The 19,162-nt window shown below is 43.9% G+C and overlaps 1 protein-coding gene across 2 annotated transcripts in view; it reads left to right on the top strand.

Annotated features, from left to right (window-relative positions):
* Positions 1-264: 264 nt before the first annotated feature.
* Positions 265-19,162, top strand: part of IGF1R (insulin like growth factor 1 receptor) — a 172,375-nt gene continuing 153,477 nt past the window's right edge. For both annotated transcript variants that reach the window (XM_041418296.1, XM_041418295.1), the window contains exon 1: positions 265-690. In XM_041418296.1, the coding sequence (XP_041274230.1) occupies positions 597-690 (94 nt within the window). In that variant the 5' untranslated portion in view covers positions 265-596. The remainder of the gene's footprint in view (positions 691-19,162) is intronic.

Here is a 19,162-nt window from a genome sequence, read left to right as displayed (position 1 = left end):
CGGCGGAGCTGTTGTTGTTTTGTAATAGGATTGTCTGGGTCGCGCCCCCCCCTTCCCCTCCCTCCGCGGCCCTCCCAGTTTTTGTGTCTCTGTGTGTGTGCGTGTGTGCGGTGTTTGAAAATGGAGGTTGAAGATGCCGACTGCCAGCCCCGATGTGCCTCGTGTTTGCGGCTCCTGTGCACGATGTACCACCGCAGCCAGCGCTGAGGGGAGACGGCGGCGCCCCCCGCCCGCCGCCCCGAGCCCGCCCCGCCGCCCCGGAGACAGCGTCGCCCCGGGGCTTCCATGCCTTGTTGTTGTTGCCGTTAATACATCGTGAATTTCTGTGTATTTTTGGTGTGGTTGCTCCGGAAGATCAACACCCAGGGACCTCAACAACCCTCCGGTTTGCCGCTCCGAAGGGTCGTGGTTTTTTTTTTTTTTTTTTTCCCTTCATTTCTTGAGGCAACGTGGATTTATTTACCCTGCCCCGCTGCTCCTCCGCCGCTCGTTATTTTTAGAGGACGGGGAGAGGAAAGAAAGCGAACAATTTTGGACTTCTTTTTGCTTTGTTTTGTTTTCGGAAAGGGGGATTTTGTCCAATTAAAGAAAGAGGAATGAAGTCTGGCGCTGGAGGAGGGTCCCTCGCCGTCGTCTGGGGGTTCCTGCTCGTCTTCGCCGCACTTTGTCTGTGGCCAACAAATGGGGAAAGTGAGTACAGTGTGTGCCCGGGGGGTGCGGCGAGGGACCCCGCCGTGAGGGAGCTCCCCAGTGAGGGGCTGCCGGGGAGGGGGCGAGGGCGGCGGCTGCCTGTGTGTGTTTGGGGAGGCGTGAGAGGGTCCCTGTGTTTGTGTGTGGGGGGCTCCCTGTGTGTGTGTGTGGGGGGGGTTATTCTGTGAATGTGTGTGTGTGTGTTTATGTGGGTGTTGTGCGCGTATGTGAGGGGGGGTCCCTGTATGAATGTGTGTGAGTGGGCTGGTGATGGGGGGGGGGGCCTCCCTGCGTGTGTGGATACGTGAGGGGCTCCCTGTGTTTGGGTGTGTGTGTGTGAGGGGCTCCCTGTGTGTCTGAGGGGGCTGCCGAAGGGGTTCCCTGTGTGTGTGAGGGGGTTCCCTGTGCGAGGGGCTCCCTCGCCGTTGTGTGTGTGTGTGTGTGGGGGGGGGTTATTCTGTGAATGCGTGTGTGTGTGTGTTTATGTGGGTGTTGGGCGCGCATGGGAGGGGGGGTCGCTGTATCAATGTGTGTGAGGGGGCTGGGGGTGGGGGGGGGGGCCTCCCTGCGTGTGTGGATACGTGAGGGGCTCCCTGTGTTTGGGTGTGTGTGTGAGGGGCTCCCTGTGTGTCTGAGGGGGCTGCCGAAGGGGTTCCCTGTGTGTGTGAGGGGGTTCCCTGTGCGAGGGGCTCCCTCGCCGTGTGTGTGTGTGTGTGTGCGTGAGGGGCTTCCCTGCGTGTCTGGGCTGTGTGCGAGGGGCTCCCTGTCCCTGCGGGGCGGTTGTGAGGGCTCCCTGTTCGTACCGGGGTCCGTGTGAGGGGCTCCCTGCCCGTGGCTGTGAGGGGGGCTCCCGGGGCTCGCGCCGTTTCCCGCCGCGGCGCCGAGCGGGTCTCGCCCCTGCCCGCGGGGCTCTGCGTGTTTTCCTCCTGTTACGCGTCTGCTCCTCGAGCACGTTTAACAACCCGGGGCTGCGCCGCGTCTCCCTCCCTGCCATGCCCGCCTTCCTTCCCGCGAGGCGGCTGCCTGGTTGTACACACGGGTCGGCAGCACCGCAGCCCCGAGCCCGGCGGAGGGGGCCGTGCCCCTCCTTTGTGTCCCCCCCGAGCGCGGGGCAGCGCTCAGACGCCGCAGCCAGGGCTGCGAGCTGCGTAGTAAACACTCGCAGGCTGGGAAGGACGCCGCTCGCTTTCCCCGCATGGAAGGAGCTTGATCTCTGTCAATATTTAGAGGCTGTATGCAATAACCTGCCGTAGCGAGTGAGGAATTCCTGGAAATGAACGCCTTGCCTTTTATTGCCGCTTTACCGCCGAGGAGGGGTTTCACTCGCTGTGCGCGGGGTGCGGAATTACGGCGGCATCCCGCAATCTAAAGGTCACAGGCTGCCGTTAATTTAAAAAAAAATAAATTAATTCGCACATTGACGCTTTACGTTTGTGGTTAAATAGAAAGGTTTGATGGCCGAACGCGCTGCGATCTTAGGGGTGATGCATTTTTCTAAGCGGCCGTGTCGCACCCAGCGCCGAGGCTGGAGCAGCGTGCGAGCCGCTTCCCCGGGAACACCGGGAGAACGTGGATCGTGGTGCGGGCCCGGCTCCCTCCTGCTGCCGCGGATCCTCAGCCCATCCCCGCGGCCGCCCGCCTCGCTCGGGAGCTGCCAGAGCCCCGACTTTGTTTTTGTGCCTTTCCAACCTGTGATTGTGTTGCAGTGCCCGCCCCTCTCGGGCGCAGGGGGAATCGAGGGGGCAGGGAGGGCTGCGCTGCCATTGATTACACTGCAATCATCGCAGGATTAATCCCGGGGCTGATCGGTTTTCTCCTGGTATGTCGGGCTCACGCTGGATTGAGGATCTCTTGCATGAAATTAGCCTTCCCTTGTTTCCTGGAGTATCTCTGTGGACGGGGAGATGGTAAATGTGCCTCGGAGCCCAACCATTTTAAACAGTGCTCCCTCTCCTTCAGCGTCTGCAGAAACAGGGATGTTCCTGTACTGCATCCTGATGCTTTAATTTCTTCTGCCGTGTGTTTTTCAGTACCCTCCTGGAGCTGTTGTTGTGTGCCTCTCTCCCTTTCAGAAAGATACACGTTGTTGGAGGGAAGGAACGAGGAGATCAAATTTCTCCATTTTAAATGTAAAGGGAAAGAATTTAGGAGGCAGGAGGGCTTTTCTAAAAGAAGTGGTTTCAGATTGAAAAGAAAGGGAAGTTCTTTGGATGCACTGGCAGTGAGGCTAAGTGCACAAAAAAAGATAAGTGAGCAAGAAGCACATAGACGGAGCCTGTAATGCACGTTGAGTAATAATTATGTTTCGTTAGGCAGTAAATGCCTGTTAACTCATTTAAAATTAAGGCCCAGTTTAGGCTTTTGGGCCAGCCAGGGCTGGAGAGCTGCAGTCTTACTTCCATGAGTTGAACTTTTTGGCTAGAGCTGTTTTCAAGAGGGAAGATTAATCTGTAAGTTTAAAAACAAAACCCCCGTGCCCTTCTTCAGGGAAGGGCTTACAAAGGATCCAGTAGCGTGGAGAAACAGAGCAGGAGGAGGAGGAGATTTGGTGCATTCTTGAACTGCTAGGATACACACTTAGAATTGTTTTCCTTGTCTTACCTGGTACAAAGTACCTTGAAATAAAAATGCTCACCCAGCTCTGGCAATGAAGTAATGCAGGAAGAGTATGTTAGGATTTTAGGTTCTAGTCCTCTGAAGTGTTTGTGGTTACCACTTACCTAAAATGAGCATCCCGAATGAAATATCTTCTGAAGAAGATCCAGGCATTTAAATAAGGGAAGATATGCTGAAAAACTTGTCTTAGCTGAATACTGCCTCTAATCGATTGTCTTTGTAGTTTACAGTTTAATAGCCTTTGTTTTCACGAGTTATTGCTGAAAGAATTTTGCTGTTAGGGGGAAAAATGATCTCCAGAGCAGATGTTTTACATCTCTTCATATTCTTCTCTCTCCCCACAATAGTGGAAGGAAGATTAATCTTAATTTTTATTTGTTTTTCATATATACTGTGTCATAGCTAAAAGGCACTTCCATTTTCGGTCAAACAAGCAAGGCATTCCTAAATAGGAATACAAAGGAGTTACAACTGGAGGGGAGAGACCCATCCCTTTAATGCTAAATTATATAAAATGTGTGTGTATTTATGTGACAGAAACCTCTTTAAAATGCAGGTAGCTTCAGTGGAGAGCTTCTGATTCAGAAAAAGTAATTTAAAAATGCTGAGAATTCCCTGAGATTGTGTTAGAACGGCACAAAAATGGAAATGAGAAGACCTTTCATTAAGCTAGAGTTTGTGGTGCTGTACCCGTGCGTTTGATGTGTAAAGCTACAACTGTTGGAGGCTGTTTGATGCTGGGGGTGGGTTTAGGATGAGGCATAAACACAGTGTGTTTTCTTCTTTTTCTCCCCAGAGCATGATGGGGGGTTTGATTTTCAGTGTATTTACAGAGGGAATGTCTAGGAGGGAACGGGTTAAACACTTAGAAGGAAAATAATAGTTTTAGGTGTGATAATACTTCAGATTGATGGATATCTTGATGGGTCTGCTCATGTTAGCGCCGAGCTTTTGTTTGTCTATCCAGGCTGGATGTTGTGTTTCTGATAATGAACAGTAGCTCATGCTGATGCTTAATCTCTCTCCCAGGTTGCTTAGTAAAGCTCTCATGACCTGCTGAGTGTCGGCGTTACGCGCACCTCGCTTTTGCATCAGCATTTTCCTGTACACCCAGTGGTTAGGGAACGTTGGTAACTGGAAGTTGGATAATTCCTGCTGTAATTGAGGTTGTGAGTAGAAAATGCCAGAGCCGGTGAGGAATTGGCGTCAGGGGGGTTCAGCAGAAAGGGGAGAGGAGGGAAGTGTGCAGGGAGTGATGGTGCCTGGAGTCCGGGGCAAGGAGAGTGAGCCAGGCAGTACTTGGACCTTTTTTTGATTGTGTTGGGTTGGACTTCTGGTTTGCAAACCAGAACTGGAGCAAAGGCTTGTGTGAGTCAGAAACTGACAGGGTTAGGAAATGGAAGGGACTTAGCTAATATCAGGCAAAATGTGTTGAACGTGAAGAAGCAGAGGGATGGGTGTGGATAAAGGGTGTGTTGGAAGTTTCAGTGTTGAACGAACATTTGAGGGAGAAACACCGGGGGGTTTTGTGTGTGTAAAGTGAAGAAAATTTAACTTAGTTTTTATGTTCTGAGAAGTGAGGGAAGGAAGGGGCTGCTGAGAGCAAGAAGACAGATCAATTAGATTGACTTCAGCACAACAGAAGACGTGATTTATTTGGTTTAATAGGGAAATTGCTCAGATATGATCAACTACTGTGTTAATTTTCATGTCAGCTTTTCCCTGACGTGTTTTTCCTCCAAACTAATTCTAGGGTATAGTTAAAGCACACGCCAGTGATGCTGAAATTGTTTTCATCTTGAAAGATACACAAAAAAATCTAATGTTAAAGAGCATCCACGTGATGAGTTTTGAATCTGTCTTCATTGGTAAATAATTAATTTATATCAGTATGTGTTACCATGGGAAAAGTTGTTTCAAATCCTGTTTAATTTTCTGCTAAACTGGCAATTTACTAAGGAGATCTTGGAGGAGAATTTTTTTAAAGCATCTAACATTTAAATTTAAAATCCATTTCAGGGCTGAAACTACTAGCTTTAAAGGATAATTTCAGTTCATGTTTAACTAATGCCTTTTCTCTTCCCCAGTAATTTCTGTTTTCTTTTTACTCTGAGGTAGATTTTACCAGTGATCACTGGAACGATTATCTCAGTGAGAGCAGAAGAGGCAGTTTTGTTAAATGATTAATTATATTGTGTGTATATTCCACCTGTGTGAATTGTGAGCTACCGCAAACTTCATTGTAGAGAAGTTTGTTTATGGTCCTGAACTTTGAGAGAGAGAGGGAGAGAGAGAGGCAATAACCCATGCAGGAAACCTGTTTTTCTCACACTGGATGTTAACTTTGTGATCCCACACAGCAAACAACTTATCTAGCTCATCATCTGTAATGGCTCTAAAGTTCATAACTTACAAAATGTTCTGAATTAAATTATTTTTAAGAAGTTAATGTATTTATCTGAATTATCTGTAGTTAAATTAATGAACTTCATGAGCATTATTGAACTTGAAAAGCTGATGGCAACTGAAAAAATTCCTGGAACTTTGGTTTATGAAATTAAATACATTCTTACTTGGATCTCAGTGTAAAGCTTTCACATTTGGAAATACTTTCGGATGTTATCAAGTAGCAGCTGTTTTTTATTTATATGTGATTGCGTACATAGGAATGGGTAAACTGCAGTTTATTATTGAAAACTATTGTGGATGCTAAATTTAAAAAAAAAGCTGCAGTTTAAGTAATTGTCTCGGGAGTCTCATAATTAAAGTTGTTGTAGATTTGTAGTTGCAGTTTAATTTGGATCTTCCTGACAGAGCTGAGCTTTTAAGGTTTCTGGGCTTTGGTGCTAATGGAACGTGCTGCTTTTAAGAGTTTGTGTGCAGAAAGACTTTGGGAATGCAGTGATGTGTTTGAAAGGTAGAAATACTGTTTTAGTATTTTGATCTATTTGACATGTATAATTTTTCTATCACTGTAAATTGTATAGACAGCTTCTTTGTGTAGGGTAGTTGGATTAGTTTTATGATTTATGAAAGCCACTTAAAAAAGAATAGTTTCTTTTTTTTTTTTTTTTTTTTATATTTTATTTTACAAAAGCAGAACTCAACAAACAGCAGTTGATGAAGACACATTGGTGGTTGTTAGCCAGCCTGTCTTGTGTGTGGTTTTTTTGGGCTGCTTTTTTTCCCCTGTTAGCCAAGTCATGACAGGTACAATCTGGACTGATTTCTGGAGTACTATATTTGTCTTTTTTTGTGTCCAGAACTGTCTGAGAGAAACTTTGAGGACAGGCAAATGATCAGCAGCACACAGTGTTCATTCATATGTTTCTGTGCTCTGCAAACAGCTGTACCGAGTCCTCAAGCTCAAAGATGGATTCTGGTTCCTTTAGACACGACTTGTTGATTTTGCTCATTAAGTTTGATAACAGTTTGACTTATTAATTAATTAAGAAGATGCATTTTGGCAAACCTGAGTGTGTTGTGAAGGTTTAACTCACCCTTATCGCTGAAAGTTTTGCTTTTTAACCTTTGCAAATGCAAAACATGAGCCGTTCCCTTAGGATATCTTGCAAGACACCAATTAACTTCTTCAGTGTTGATATCCTCAGGAAGTTGCTGTTGTGGCACGAGATTGTTTAAAATGTGCTGAAAAGCAAAATTGTTGTTTCTCTATTTACAGACTAATTTGCATATGACTCCTAAGCTTTAATGTAACAGAATTGTATTTATTTATTTATTTTCGAATATCCAGACATGTACATTTCCAGTTAGTCTGTTTCTTTCTTGGTAAACCTGATGGTATGAGCAGAAACAAACATTTGTATATTTCAGCGACTTCCCAGGTCTCTTTCAATGAGACTATTTTCTTTGACCTGTCTGAGGAAAATGGATCTCGCACCCCAATAAAGTACTAAGTTTATTCCTTTAGAGGACCAATCCACTAGTAAATAATTGGGTAGAAAATCAAATGCACACTTTTGCAGCAGCATAAAGTAATTTTAATAATAACTTAGAGCAGTAATTCCCACTGTCACTGAAGTGCTGACCGGGTTGAGTTTTAAGTCTTTGTTTCATTGTTGACTTCAAAAAAGTGTACATGACACAAATAAATCTTTTAAAGCAGTGAACAGTTGTACTGCTCGTGTATGTGCTTTACCACCACGGTTTATAAGTTCGGTGTGTGTGTCCTGCTCTGGTTTGTGAAGGTGTGTTTGGGGCAGGTCCCCTGGCCGAATGAGTTTGTTTGCCTGTGTTGCCAGCGAGGCACGCGTTGCTGCAATGGCTCTGTGACCGGTCAGGGAATGTTATCTCCAGCCCCTTATTGGTGCCATTACGTGCTGTAAAGATAGCTCTGTTTACCTGGAGGTGTGAGCAACAACTGATCAAAACACTTTCTCTTTAACAGGTGGGCTTTTTTTGGAGTTCTTTGTCGAACATCCCTTCTGCCTGTGCTTGGAGCAGTGTCTGAAAGTGACAATATCAGGCAGATGCAGGAAATATTAAGAGGTTTTAATGACAGGGGCAAACTTTACACGAGTGGTTATCCCCTGCTGTTGAATCGGTGATGGGTCATTTTTACTGACTGTTTCCAGCAGCTTTGTAGTTTTTTCCTTTAATATGAACAATTTGCAAATTATTACACTACCCATTTAAGTGAGCTCCTTACACAATACTGTTCAAATAGCAGAGGGTTTGATTTGAGGCAGGAAAGAAGAATTTTTTGAAGTTCAGAATGCATGAAATGAATACATGCTGAAGTAGTCAAAGATCCCTTGTACTTTATCAGAGAGCAGTCTGCTTGAATGAAAGGTGCTGTACCTGCTGTTAAGTTTATAAACTTGGTTTATACAGATTACTTTTTAAATTATTCATGATGCTATGTTACAAGTATATCTGACAGCTTTAAAATAAATGGCTTGATGGTAAGAGGGAGCATGCATAAATTAGAGCTGGGATAATGTGCTCTTTGAAGTATCTCTCCCATTTGTTACTACTGGAATACAGTAGGTAACTGCAGCTGAGTGTGTGATTCTCAAGCGAGAGTACATCATTATCTTCAAACTGTGGCGTAGCGGCAGTTCTTGTGTAAGACAGATGAGACGAAGCTGCAGGGAGGACCAAGGTGCTCGCTTTGTTTTTAGTTACAGACGCGTTTCCGCTGAAGCAGAGAGAGCATTTATGGGCTGAAAAGTTTAAGCGCAGCAATTGAAAGGGTCTGCTGATTGCCGTGTGTTGCTGAGGTTAGGGTGGCATCGCTTTATTTACTCTTCCCTGTTAGCATTGCTGTGGGTTTGTAAGAGCTGTTCTAGAAAGGTGCTTGTACTTAGTGGGACCCGGTGTCTGATTTGCATATGGATCGTGGTACTCAGCTTGAGAAATCTTCCAGGAGAAGTTTGCAAGAGCTGGGCCATTGTGTTTGGACAGGGTTATTGGTGGGGAAAGAGAATTCCAGGTCTCTTGGATGCAGAAACAGCTTCCCCAAACATAAATTGACTCCGTGCTGATTTTCATGATTCTGTAGACAGGCAACTCATTATATTGAGAAGCAAGCTCCCAAAGGAGTTTATGGGATAGGGGAAAAAGCCCCCATAATGATGTGTGATAGAACAGCCATAAAAATGACTGCAGGATTTTCTGAAAGTGGAACGTCTTCTTGTAGACAGGGATGGTTCAAATCTTAAGCCTTAGTTAAAGGGATATAGCATTTTGGAGAAAGACCTGGTGACAGCTGCCCCTGGAAACTGTCTATAACCAACTTTTTACAAGAGAATTGGCTTGTGCTTGCAGGGAAGGGTTTTATCCTGGATCTCGCTGGGCTGCTTTCCTTATTATTTCCATTGGCTTCAGTTTGGAGTTGTCTCTACATTTTGACCTTCTACAAGTAGTACTTTTTACTCCCCTGCTGCTCTTCTCACATCCCCTTGGTATGTCTGTGTGAGTAGCCTTGAAAGGTTTGAAGAGTGCACTCTGTTCGTGTTGGGCAGGGAGTGAGGAGGCAGCCCTGCGCGGTAGGAGCAGACACGTGTTCGCTCAGCTCTGCTGACCTCGGAGTAACACTTGGCTGAGGTGTGAACAGTTGAAATGGCAATGGAAATTCCTTGTTTGCCGTGTCTCTGTGCTCTGCCAGGGCAGGAATTCGTTTTATTGTGTTCTTTTTTTCTCTTTTTTTTTTTTTTGGGGGTTTTTGATGTGTAGTTAAGTTGTTGTCTTCCTTAGTCAATTCAATATGTCCCACTGGGGATTTGGTTTGTTCTCCAGAGTACTGCTGAACTTACATAGCATGGATTTTTTTTTTTTTTAAGCTTTCAGGTAGTTCTGCCTTTCTTTCAGCAGAGAGCCAACTTTAGAGAGACTCACCAGGGTGATGAGACAAACTTTAAGAGTTCAGGGTTCCACTGGATAGAAGGGGGAGCCCACTGGAATTGTGATAGAGCCTGACTTCCACTACTGGATTAGCTGGTGCTTCTCTCTGGTTGTTCTGAACCCCAGCAGGACGAAGCAGCTTGTGATGCTGTACTGCTTGCAGTTAACATCATCTTTCAGTTCATTGTGGCTGAAGCTTTTGTCACGTTGTTTGTTTGTGAGATGGATGTCAATTATTGGTCCCTTGCAAACACTGTGTCTCCTGTGATGCGTGGAATGAGTGAATATCCACCCGTGTTCAGAGATACATGTAAGTTACTGTTACTCTGTGCACTTTGCTCCTCTTCCTCAGACCTGAGAGATGGGAGGCTGGGGGAAGTTGAAGACCAGCAGGATATGTGACCACTTGGATTTGCAGGAGGATGCAAAAAGTCAAAGAGTCTGTTGTTAGTCCTGTTGCTTGTGCACCTTGGATGTGGAGATTTGGTGTTATTCAGTGATGTTGGTATTCCCTGCAGCTACGCCCTTGGTGGAGCTGGGGTCTCTGCAGTTGTCCCTGTAGAAAACAGCAGCAGTGGGGTGTAAGAAAAGCAAGTTTGGTACTTCAAACTTGAGACTTGGCTTGGTTAGAGACTGACTTGAGCCTGCCAGGGTCCTGCCTGGGAGTGACTGAAGGTTTGTTTGTTTCTTTTTTTTTTTCTGTGACTGCTAATAAAATGTTTATATTTTTGTCACATTGGAGTAGGCTGACTACGTGGACAAATATTTTCATTTATACTGTCTCAACAAGAGGCATGACATAGATATTGAATGTTCACATTCTGGTGTGAGAGTCTCTTTTAAGATTCAAGCTTAGATATTCTTAGGTGGGTTGTGGTTCTGAAGTGGCCAGTGAAGGAACAAAAGTCCTTCGAAGTCAGTGCAGTTGTTGTCCTGCAGGAATCAGGCAGAGAAGTGCAGTGGAGTGTGTGTGCTGGAGGTTCTGGGCTGCAGCAGAGCACACATGAAACACACATCTGTTTGTACACGGGCTGTGCAGCTCTTTGGGTAGTTCATTGTTTAAATAAACATGTTGCATTAGCTGCGAGGCTACAGTGCCAAATGCCCACTGATGAGATGTATGAGGGTTTTGTTGTTCCCAAGCCACAGTGAGGAACACAACAGCTTTATAATTCAGCACGTTTGAGGAAGATTACAGAAAGAATTCGGGGTGGATCGAAATCAGCACTTCAAAAGCGACAGCTTTAGAGTAACTCCGCTACAGCACAGCGCAGCCCATGGAAAATCACTGTCATCTTAACAGATGCAGTGTTATTTTGGAGATTCCACTGTATAAATACATGGACTGTGGTTAAATTGTGATGGTAACAGATGCAATCTCAGTTCTCAATTCTTTCATCTCCTTAATATTTAAAAATACCCCACAAAGTGAAAAAAAAAACCCCAACCAACATCAAGGCTGAAAATATTCCTTCTGTAAATTGCTGGGGCTGTACCTTTAGGGCCTGACATCATTTTGGGTGCATCACTGTGGATGAAATTTGGGGAGAGTAAATGCTCACCGCTGTGAGGGAGCTGCAAGTACTGCTACTCACGATTTATTGTACCATTTGCATATGAATGGAATTATTCAGCTGTACTTAAGAAATGTCAGCGAGATTGAAGTCAGAGTTGGTTAACCTGGCAAAAAGATATTTCCAGTATTTTTCATGAAAGAAAGTGGTAGTATGTAGACAAGAATTACACATTCCACTGGCTAAGCCAGCACTGTCTGAGGATTTTCTTGGTGTCTTTGTAGTTGATATCAGTGACTTTATTTTTAAATGTCTGTAATACATTGCAGTGTTGAAGGGAAAGAGAGTTGCAATGTGGGAATCAGATGTTATATCATAATGCTGCATAGTTGTGTTCACATTTGTTTTTCTTTCCAGATTTGATTTTGTTTAAATACTGATTTGAAAAGTATAAATTCAAGGCAAGGGTCTTCCTTTTAATGAAGAGCAAATAAAGCATAGCAAGATGTTGCTACCAGTGCATTCACCTTTATCCATCCACTAGTTGGATAGAAAAGCCTCAAGTTAAATACTGTAGTTTTAAATACAGGATTTTAAAAGGAACTAGATAATTTGTGTGAGCATTGGTAGTCATGCATGCTAAAATAGGGAGTGATCACATCTCGTGCTTCAAGAGCTGCCAGTATTGAAGAAATTGTATTCCTCCTCCGGGTGTCTGTATTTCCCTCCCCATTTGTAAAATACAGAAAGTGCTGCCCTTGGGGGGTGGTTAAAGGCTTAGTTTCTGCAGCAGGGACATGACTTGGGATGCTCGTGTGGCTCTGTCATCCAGGTGACAGCACTTTCACTGGGAAGCTGCTCCTTGCCAGGCATTCTGTGACTGTACTCTGAACAGAAGTGTGAGGATGGGGGTGTTGGCATCAGCTGACTGATAAGGAGAATAGTATATTACACTAAAAATACACCCAGGTCTTCACAGGCAGCTGTGAACATTACCTGGTGTCGTGCAGCAAGAATGAAACAAGAGTTGAGGTGGGTTGAGCGTGGCTCGGCCTCGCTGCGAGGATGTGCTGGGATGCTCTCCATTCCTTCCATAGGATTCCTTTTCCTTCAGGAGCTCGCAGAGATGTGCAGCTCTTCAGTGTTTCCTGCTTGTTGCACGTGTGGCCACAGCCCTTGCTCACTGCAGGACCAAAACGCTGCTCTGAGCTCAGCATGACTGTCCCTGCTCCCGGTGTCTCGTGCCTCGAGTTTGTGCTCAGTGCCCTTGCAGCTTCTCCCAGAGCTGCTGACATGGGAGGAGGTGAATCCTGTTTAATCCTGTTTTCATGGGGAGAAGGGGAGAGCAAAGGGGCTGAGGATGTAATTCCCATGTCATGTTGACTGATTTTTGCAGGGGGAAGGAGGGATGCTGCATTTGGGATGTCTGCACACCCTGGTTGTGTGCATTCCCCTCTGTTCTCATGGAAGTGCACTGTGAGAAGCCAGGGGGATGGGATCGTTTGGCTTTGCAACCTTCTGGTGAAAATGTTGCGAATTTTGGTCCAGTTTGTCCTTCAAAGTTTATTTCTTCCTTAGTATGAAGGCTTTAGAGCACTACTAGTATGTATTTTTTTTTCCTTTTATTGAGATGAAGTAAATGGTTTTCATAGTGACTTATAACAGCAAGCAGGAAGAGCTCGCTCTGAGTACACAGTTTTAATCTCATTTTGCATATTTTTAGTTGGATTTTTTTTAATGACTGACAGCTGTTAGAACTCTGATTCACAAACAGCCATTTTTGAAAGTACAGACCTTTTTGCTAGTGAATAGCAATGTGTTTCTACAAATTCATGTAAATAATTAGATGCCTTGGATGCATTGGCTCAGATCCTTAATTTTCACATTTTTAAGTGACAAAATGGCAAATGATGTATTTTCTGGTAGATTACTTCTCATTTGTGTTATTTTTTTATTTGGATGGAAAATGGAGTTTTAATTGAAATGCAGAAGATCTGGGTTTTGAGACTTAATTAAAACTCCAAGTGTGAAGGAGAGGCATGATTAAAATAAAATAAACAGAAAATAGTTTATCATTGTTTCTCAAAAGTTTGGAGTTCATAGATCTTGCCCACTGTTTCCCAGGTTTCTATGCAAGGAGTCCTTTTTAATTTGGGATTAAGAGTTTGTTGAACTGAACCATTGGAGTAAATTGAAATGAGGCACTGCAGAAGTAGCTGTTGAAGGTAAAAGCTCTCTGAGCATTTCATCAAAGGGTGGCTCCAAGAGAGCACTGAACAGCAAATTCACCAGTCCCAGCTTTTTTTTTTTTTGGTGTAAATTATGTGCTTACTATTTTTATTTTATTTAAATTACAGTAGGCATTTGCCCTAATATATGCTGTTACAATTTCATGTTAGATTTGTAATTAAGTTTATTTTTAGAAGAATGCATTTAAGTGGTTTATATAAAATGATTTTCTATTTTTGTAAATGAAATAATTGTTTTTTATTGACTTTCGATTTCATGCAAATGTGGGCTTTTTTCCTTTGGCTTGAAGGTTGTGTAAGCAGAAAGAAATTAATGATTTGAGGGTGTTTTCATAATAGGAAGAATAGAAGATTCCTTGTCAGTAGCTGGGGACACTGATGGGCAGAGTTAACTCTTATTTAAACACGTTCAAATTGAGCGATGGATGGATGTTAGAGGGTGTGGTACAGTTGGTTTATATAATAAAATTTGCCATTGATTATTTTTTCTGGTTGAGTTGAGAAAGACAAATTGTGAGTGCGTCTGGGATCTGACGCAAAACCGTCACAATGTTGCAATCCCAAAAATTTCGCAATCCGGGGAAAATCTGATGGACAAGTGAGTGTTAATTGTGACTGAGCCAGATTTGCTATTTTTAATTTGGCCTCGCTATCACGTCTCTTCACAGATGAATTCAAAGGCTACAGGGAGTTGAATGATGAGTCACTATTGAGTTAGTAAAATCACAATTGATCTCCATTTCCTGTTGATTCCAAAATTACTGAAGTGTGAAAGCTGAGAGTGACTGATCACTTCTTGGAGGGGAGTTTGAGGGTGGAATGTGGAAGTGACTCTCTCTGCAGTAACTCAACGCTGCCCTGGTGTCAGGACAGGGATGTGTGCAGTGAGAGCAGGTGTGTGTGTGATGGTCTGGCCGGCTGGGTTACCTCCAAGGAATGATAATCCGCACACTGGAACGCGCTCGCCCCGCAGCCAGGTGGGGGGAAGAGGTGTCTTAAGTGGCTAATGATAGAAGCTGAAGATTAAAGTTTGCATGAGTCTCCTCAGTACTGGGGTTCTTTCTAACTGACCTGTGTTCCTGTTGCGAGGCTCAGACCATCCGTTCTCCCCTGAAATCCCTGTGCTCCCAGTGCTGTTGCTGTGGCAGCGCCCTGCTCCTCTGCAGCAAGGCGCAGTGGCAGAGGAGGGATGCAGGGGCAGCAGTGGGGTGGGACACAGAACATTTTGTGTGTCTGTTGTTGTTTGTAATTACCTTTTGATGGATGGCAAATCGTCTGTCATTCTGCAGCTTTGTTCTTTTCCTGTGATGGAAATGCTCTTTTGACAGATACTAATTAGAAACACTGTGGTAATGTGCAGGTAAGATTTAAAATTTTTTTTTTTCCTTCCTAGAATTTACTCTTAGCAGAACCTTTTTTTCCTTTGGTTAGGAACTATTAAGTCACATTACTAGACTCTGCCCACGTTGCATATGTGAGAGTAAATTCTGCTGAAAGGGGATTTGTTGGAAGAAATTAAAGGGAGGATGTACACTGTTCTGAGTTATACTGGAAGCAAGCTATAAAGAAGCCTTGAATTATCACTTCAGGAAGAGAGAACTTAGTTTAGCTCCCTGGAGGACTAAGAGGAGGTGGGAGGATGCTCTTCTGGTGCATCCCTCAGAAAATTCAGATTTTAAAGAATTTTTCTGAAGGGGTATTTTCAAAGGGGAAGTAACAACCTGTGTTCTGCCTAACTTTTCAGATGGTCTTTGAACCACTGAAACTTGTCTTGGCTGTACATTCTGATATACTGTGTTAAAAAAGAAATAAAGAACCAAGAGAAGAAGAAATATGCCTTTTCCTTGGAAAGCATTTACAAGTTTTCCTCAATGTTGCCATAATTAGGATTGTAGAAAACTGGGGATGGGGGGAAAAGGGATGAGTGACCCTGCTGCCTGAGAACAGCTCAGTTTTTGAATTTGTAAACAAAACAGGGAAAAAAAAAATCCTGCCGGCTTCCTGACAGGCAGGGTGTGCGGTTTTCAGTCAGAGGAGCTGATTCAGTTGGTCTGGCTTTTGCAAGGGAACAACAAGAGGAATAAATTGCTCTGAGAGGGTGTAAAGAACTTTCCTTTCCTCTAGAAAAAGCTGAGCAAACATGGAGCACTGAGTTGCATGGTTGAAATTTGGTGAGGCGTGGAAACGACACTGGTTTTCAGCAAAGTATGATGTTTGTTCAGGGTGTTGTGAATTCAGGAGTAAGAGTTGCCACACTTTAAAGACACCTCTCAGTCGAACTGAGGTTTAGAGGAGCTGCAAGAAGCTTTATGAGGAGCGGTCTTGGCAGTTCTCAATGCTGCCGCTTGCAGAGGATCTTCAGATACAGCCACACCTTGATACCTTATATCTTGTCTTGTAGGATCTCTGTTGATGTGCCCACTACAAGAGCACTTTGTTAAGGCCAATTAAATGTATAATATTTTTATAATACTTGTGTTTTGGAAAAATCAATATGACCAGTTTCCCTTTGAAATGACAAGACGCCTGTTGTGCTGACAGAGTAGAACGCATTAGGAAGTGGTGCTTTGTATCCTCTCAAGAGTAATGTGCTCTTGTTTTCTCTTAATCAGCAGGATGTTCTCCTGTATGTCAGATGTCTTAGTTGTTTTTGTGATCTCTATCAGAGAAGAGTGAGGGGGGAAAATGTCAGAGGAACAGACCAGGTTTAAAAGCTTCATAGCAGAGAAAGCCTGCAGCCCTGCGTTTCTGTTTAAGTAAAAGTGGTAATCACCACCTTAGGGTTGGACACTTCGTGTTTATGTTTGTGCTTTAAACAATAAATAAAAGAACAACTTGCCCTTCAGAAGAACATAATGCGTAGCCTGTTGAAATACTCTGGAGCATAAGGGATATAATTAACCCTTTTCCCTTTAGCGTGGTTGTGTTTCAGAAGCAAGATGTCTAACACATTATTTGCCAGTTCACTGAAGTAAGGATTTTTCAAGTTGATTGTCTGAAAATCAAACTTCTTCTTCCTCCCTCCATTGCCTTCCCCTCCTTCCCTATTTGCAGTTTCCAAATTTGTAATAGGTCTAGTAGTGGCTGTCATTTTTTTTTTTTTAAACTTAAAAGTAGCCATTGAGAAGGAAAGCTTATTTCCCATCACTCTTGCTCAAGGCTATAGAGAATAGATCTTGGAAGTTCAGGCACTTGTCCAGGCTTTTCAGAGGAATTTTTAAGAGATGCTTTTGATGCAGTGAAGGAAGAGCAAAGACTTGAAAGGACTGAGAGCACAACCAGGATTTGGCTCAATGCATGAACAAAACCTCTTCCCGTGATCCTTGAATATTTTGCTTTACTGATCAGGTCTTGGGTAGCACAAATCAATTCTTAACTATTCCCTCAGATAATTTTGGTATGCTTCAGTGAAAATGGGCTGAAATAAGACAGAACCTGAAATGCTTCCAACTCTTTTTTTCCCATCTTGACTCTCCTTGAAGTATGTGAATTAGTGTGAGAAAGTATCTGTAGTCCCACCGGGTCAAATGGAGGTTGAGATAAAAATACTCGTCTCTGTGTGTATTGTAATATCGATCGTGGTGTGGTAAATAATTCCTTGGCAGCAGGATTGCCAAGTCTGATGTTTAACACTTCATTTGTAAGTTCTGGTGCAGTCTTGCTTCTGGCTCTGTGCTCAGACCTGCCTTTTGTTCTTTGATGGATATCTGCTTCATTACTTCCTTTTGACCAGCCTTTCCTTTCTGATAAACCGTCATCCTTTGGATTGGTTTAGCTGCCTGGAGCTCCCAGGGTCTGTTAGTCACAGTATTCTCTTTTTGTTTGACGTTTTAATAAATTAGCGGTCTCCATAAAGACCCATTCCTGTTTCTCACCTCTCTGCCATGGGGATGCACCAGTTCACACCAAAACAAAGATTGCTTCCCGGCCTCTTTCTTTGAATGTCTTTGTTTCTTATCTCCTCTGTTGTATACGTCTTTACACAGTGTTATCCAACACAGTCATTCCTGTCACTTAGGGACGTCCTTCTTCGGGCACTCATGTTTTCCAAAGCGGACTAGGAAGTTTTCTGTTAAAGGCAGCGTGGCCCTTTCACAGATCGGGGGTGGTTCCGAGTTCAGGACTTTGTCTGTGTCCTAAATTGCTGGTTAACTGTGGAGGCAATGGGGAGACCGAGTCCTGCTTTCTGACTCTGAAGCTGAATGAAGCTGGCATGTGGTAAAGCAAAGCACTGTCGGCTCAGATGTGTTTTCTTAACATGGAACCAACTAGCCTTGCACAAATACCGTGGTTTTCTTTCACAACAGCGGAGCGGGGCCAGCGGAGCTGTCAGACGGGTGAGGCGAGGCCGAGGGCTGCCCGTCACCTCTGCTCCCACACCAGTTCACCTTCAAGCTGGCAGCTGGAAAGGAGGGTGCTCTTGTCCAAATCCTTTTTACCTGTGCTTTTCCCCCCTCCTTTTACTTTTGTTTTTTCTTTCTCTGGCTTGGTTTAAAGCTTCGTGTTTGGACGTGGATGTGGCACTGTTACCCGGCGCGGTTGTGCCACCGAACGCCCGCCCTGGCAGCACAGCTTGTGTTGGCAGGAGCTGCTTGGCTGATGGGACTTCATGTTGTTTGGGCAGGCAGATCATAACTACAGGCAGAAGAATGCCTTTTTTGGGGTGGCTGTAGTGGCACAGTGGAGATTAGATTCTTCTTCTACCTCCCAGATTGGCAGCTGGTTTTGCTGTTGATGATGGTGGGGAAGGATGTGGAGTGCTATAATTAGTTGTGGGATTTCAGAGCTTGGAGAAACCTTCCTTGTGTCCGAAGCAAACAGTCTTACCAAAACTTTTTTGAATGTAGTCTGGGTCCAGAGAGAGGTTTGCTTCAATGCAGTCGTGTAGCCTAATTCTAAAGTCTCATGAGCAGCTTCTGCCCGTGTGTCAGTTTCCTTCTCATCAGGAGATGTTCAGAAATATTTTTTGGGGTTGTCCCTCTGTTTGAGAGATGGCAGCCATTGAGATCAGCTAATATTTTTTTGCCTGTCTTGCATAATGTAAAGTGTCTGAATTGTTATCATGATAAGAAAGGTTTCTGAATGCAGCGAAACTAAAGAATGTGTCACTTAGGTTTATATATTTAGGAGTGTATTACAGGGTTCATGTGGTTTCTCTTGCTTCCCTTTGTCTAGTTCCTCCTTTCATCTGTTGCAGTGGATAAAGTTCACTGTTTAATTTTTAATCAAAGTTCTCTAAGGATAGATTTCTTATCATAGGTTAATTATAAATATATTTTCTATAATAATTTAAATATTAAGTAGTGCACATTTGTTAATACTTTGCCGAAGAAATGCACCTGCTCACTGGCTGAGGTTCCAGGTGTTCTAGTGCTAAACCACTTTTGACAGCAGTTGCTCCCTCCACAGTTCCTCCAGGGAGGATATTTTTAATTCCATCAACCAGGTCATGGCAGTTAAGTTCCACTGCAGTTAAGAAAATTTGAGTCTAAAATCTTCTAGCGTGTCGTGTCCCCCCTGCCTAAGATGAAAATTGCTTTGTGAGAGGATGAGATCTTCTGAAATAGTGACCTTTCCAAAAAGGGTGCATTTAATGAATCAGTTCAGGTTAAACCTAGAAAAGCATGTTTAGATCCACTTTTTCCTGGTGAATGCAACAAGCTAATTTTAATGATGACTTTAAAGTTGTGTGCCTGAGTTAAAATCTCATTTTGTGTACATCCCTCT

Source organism: Onychostruthus taczanowskii, unplaced genomic scaffold (assembly GCF_017590055.1).
Source record: "Onychostruthus taczanowskii isolate IOZ18803 unplaced genomic scaffold, ASM1759005v1 scaffold6, whole genome shotgun sequence".
In the NCBI taxonomy this organism is placed as follows: domain Eukaryota; kingdom Metazoa; phylum Chordata; class Aves; order Passeriformes; family Passeridae; genus Onychostruthus; species Onychostruthus taczanowskii.
This window is presented reverse-complemented; position numbering and strand designations above follow the sequence as displayed.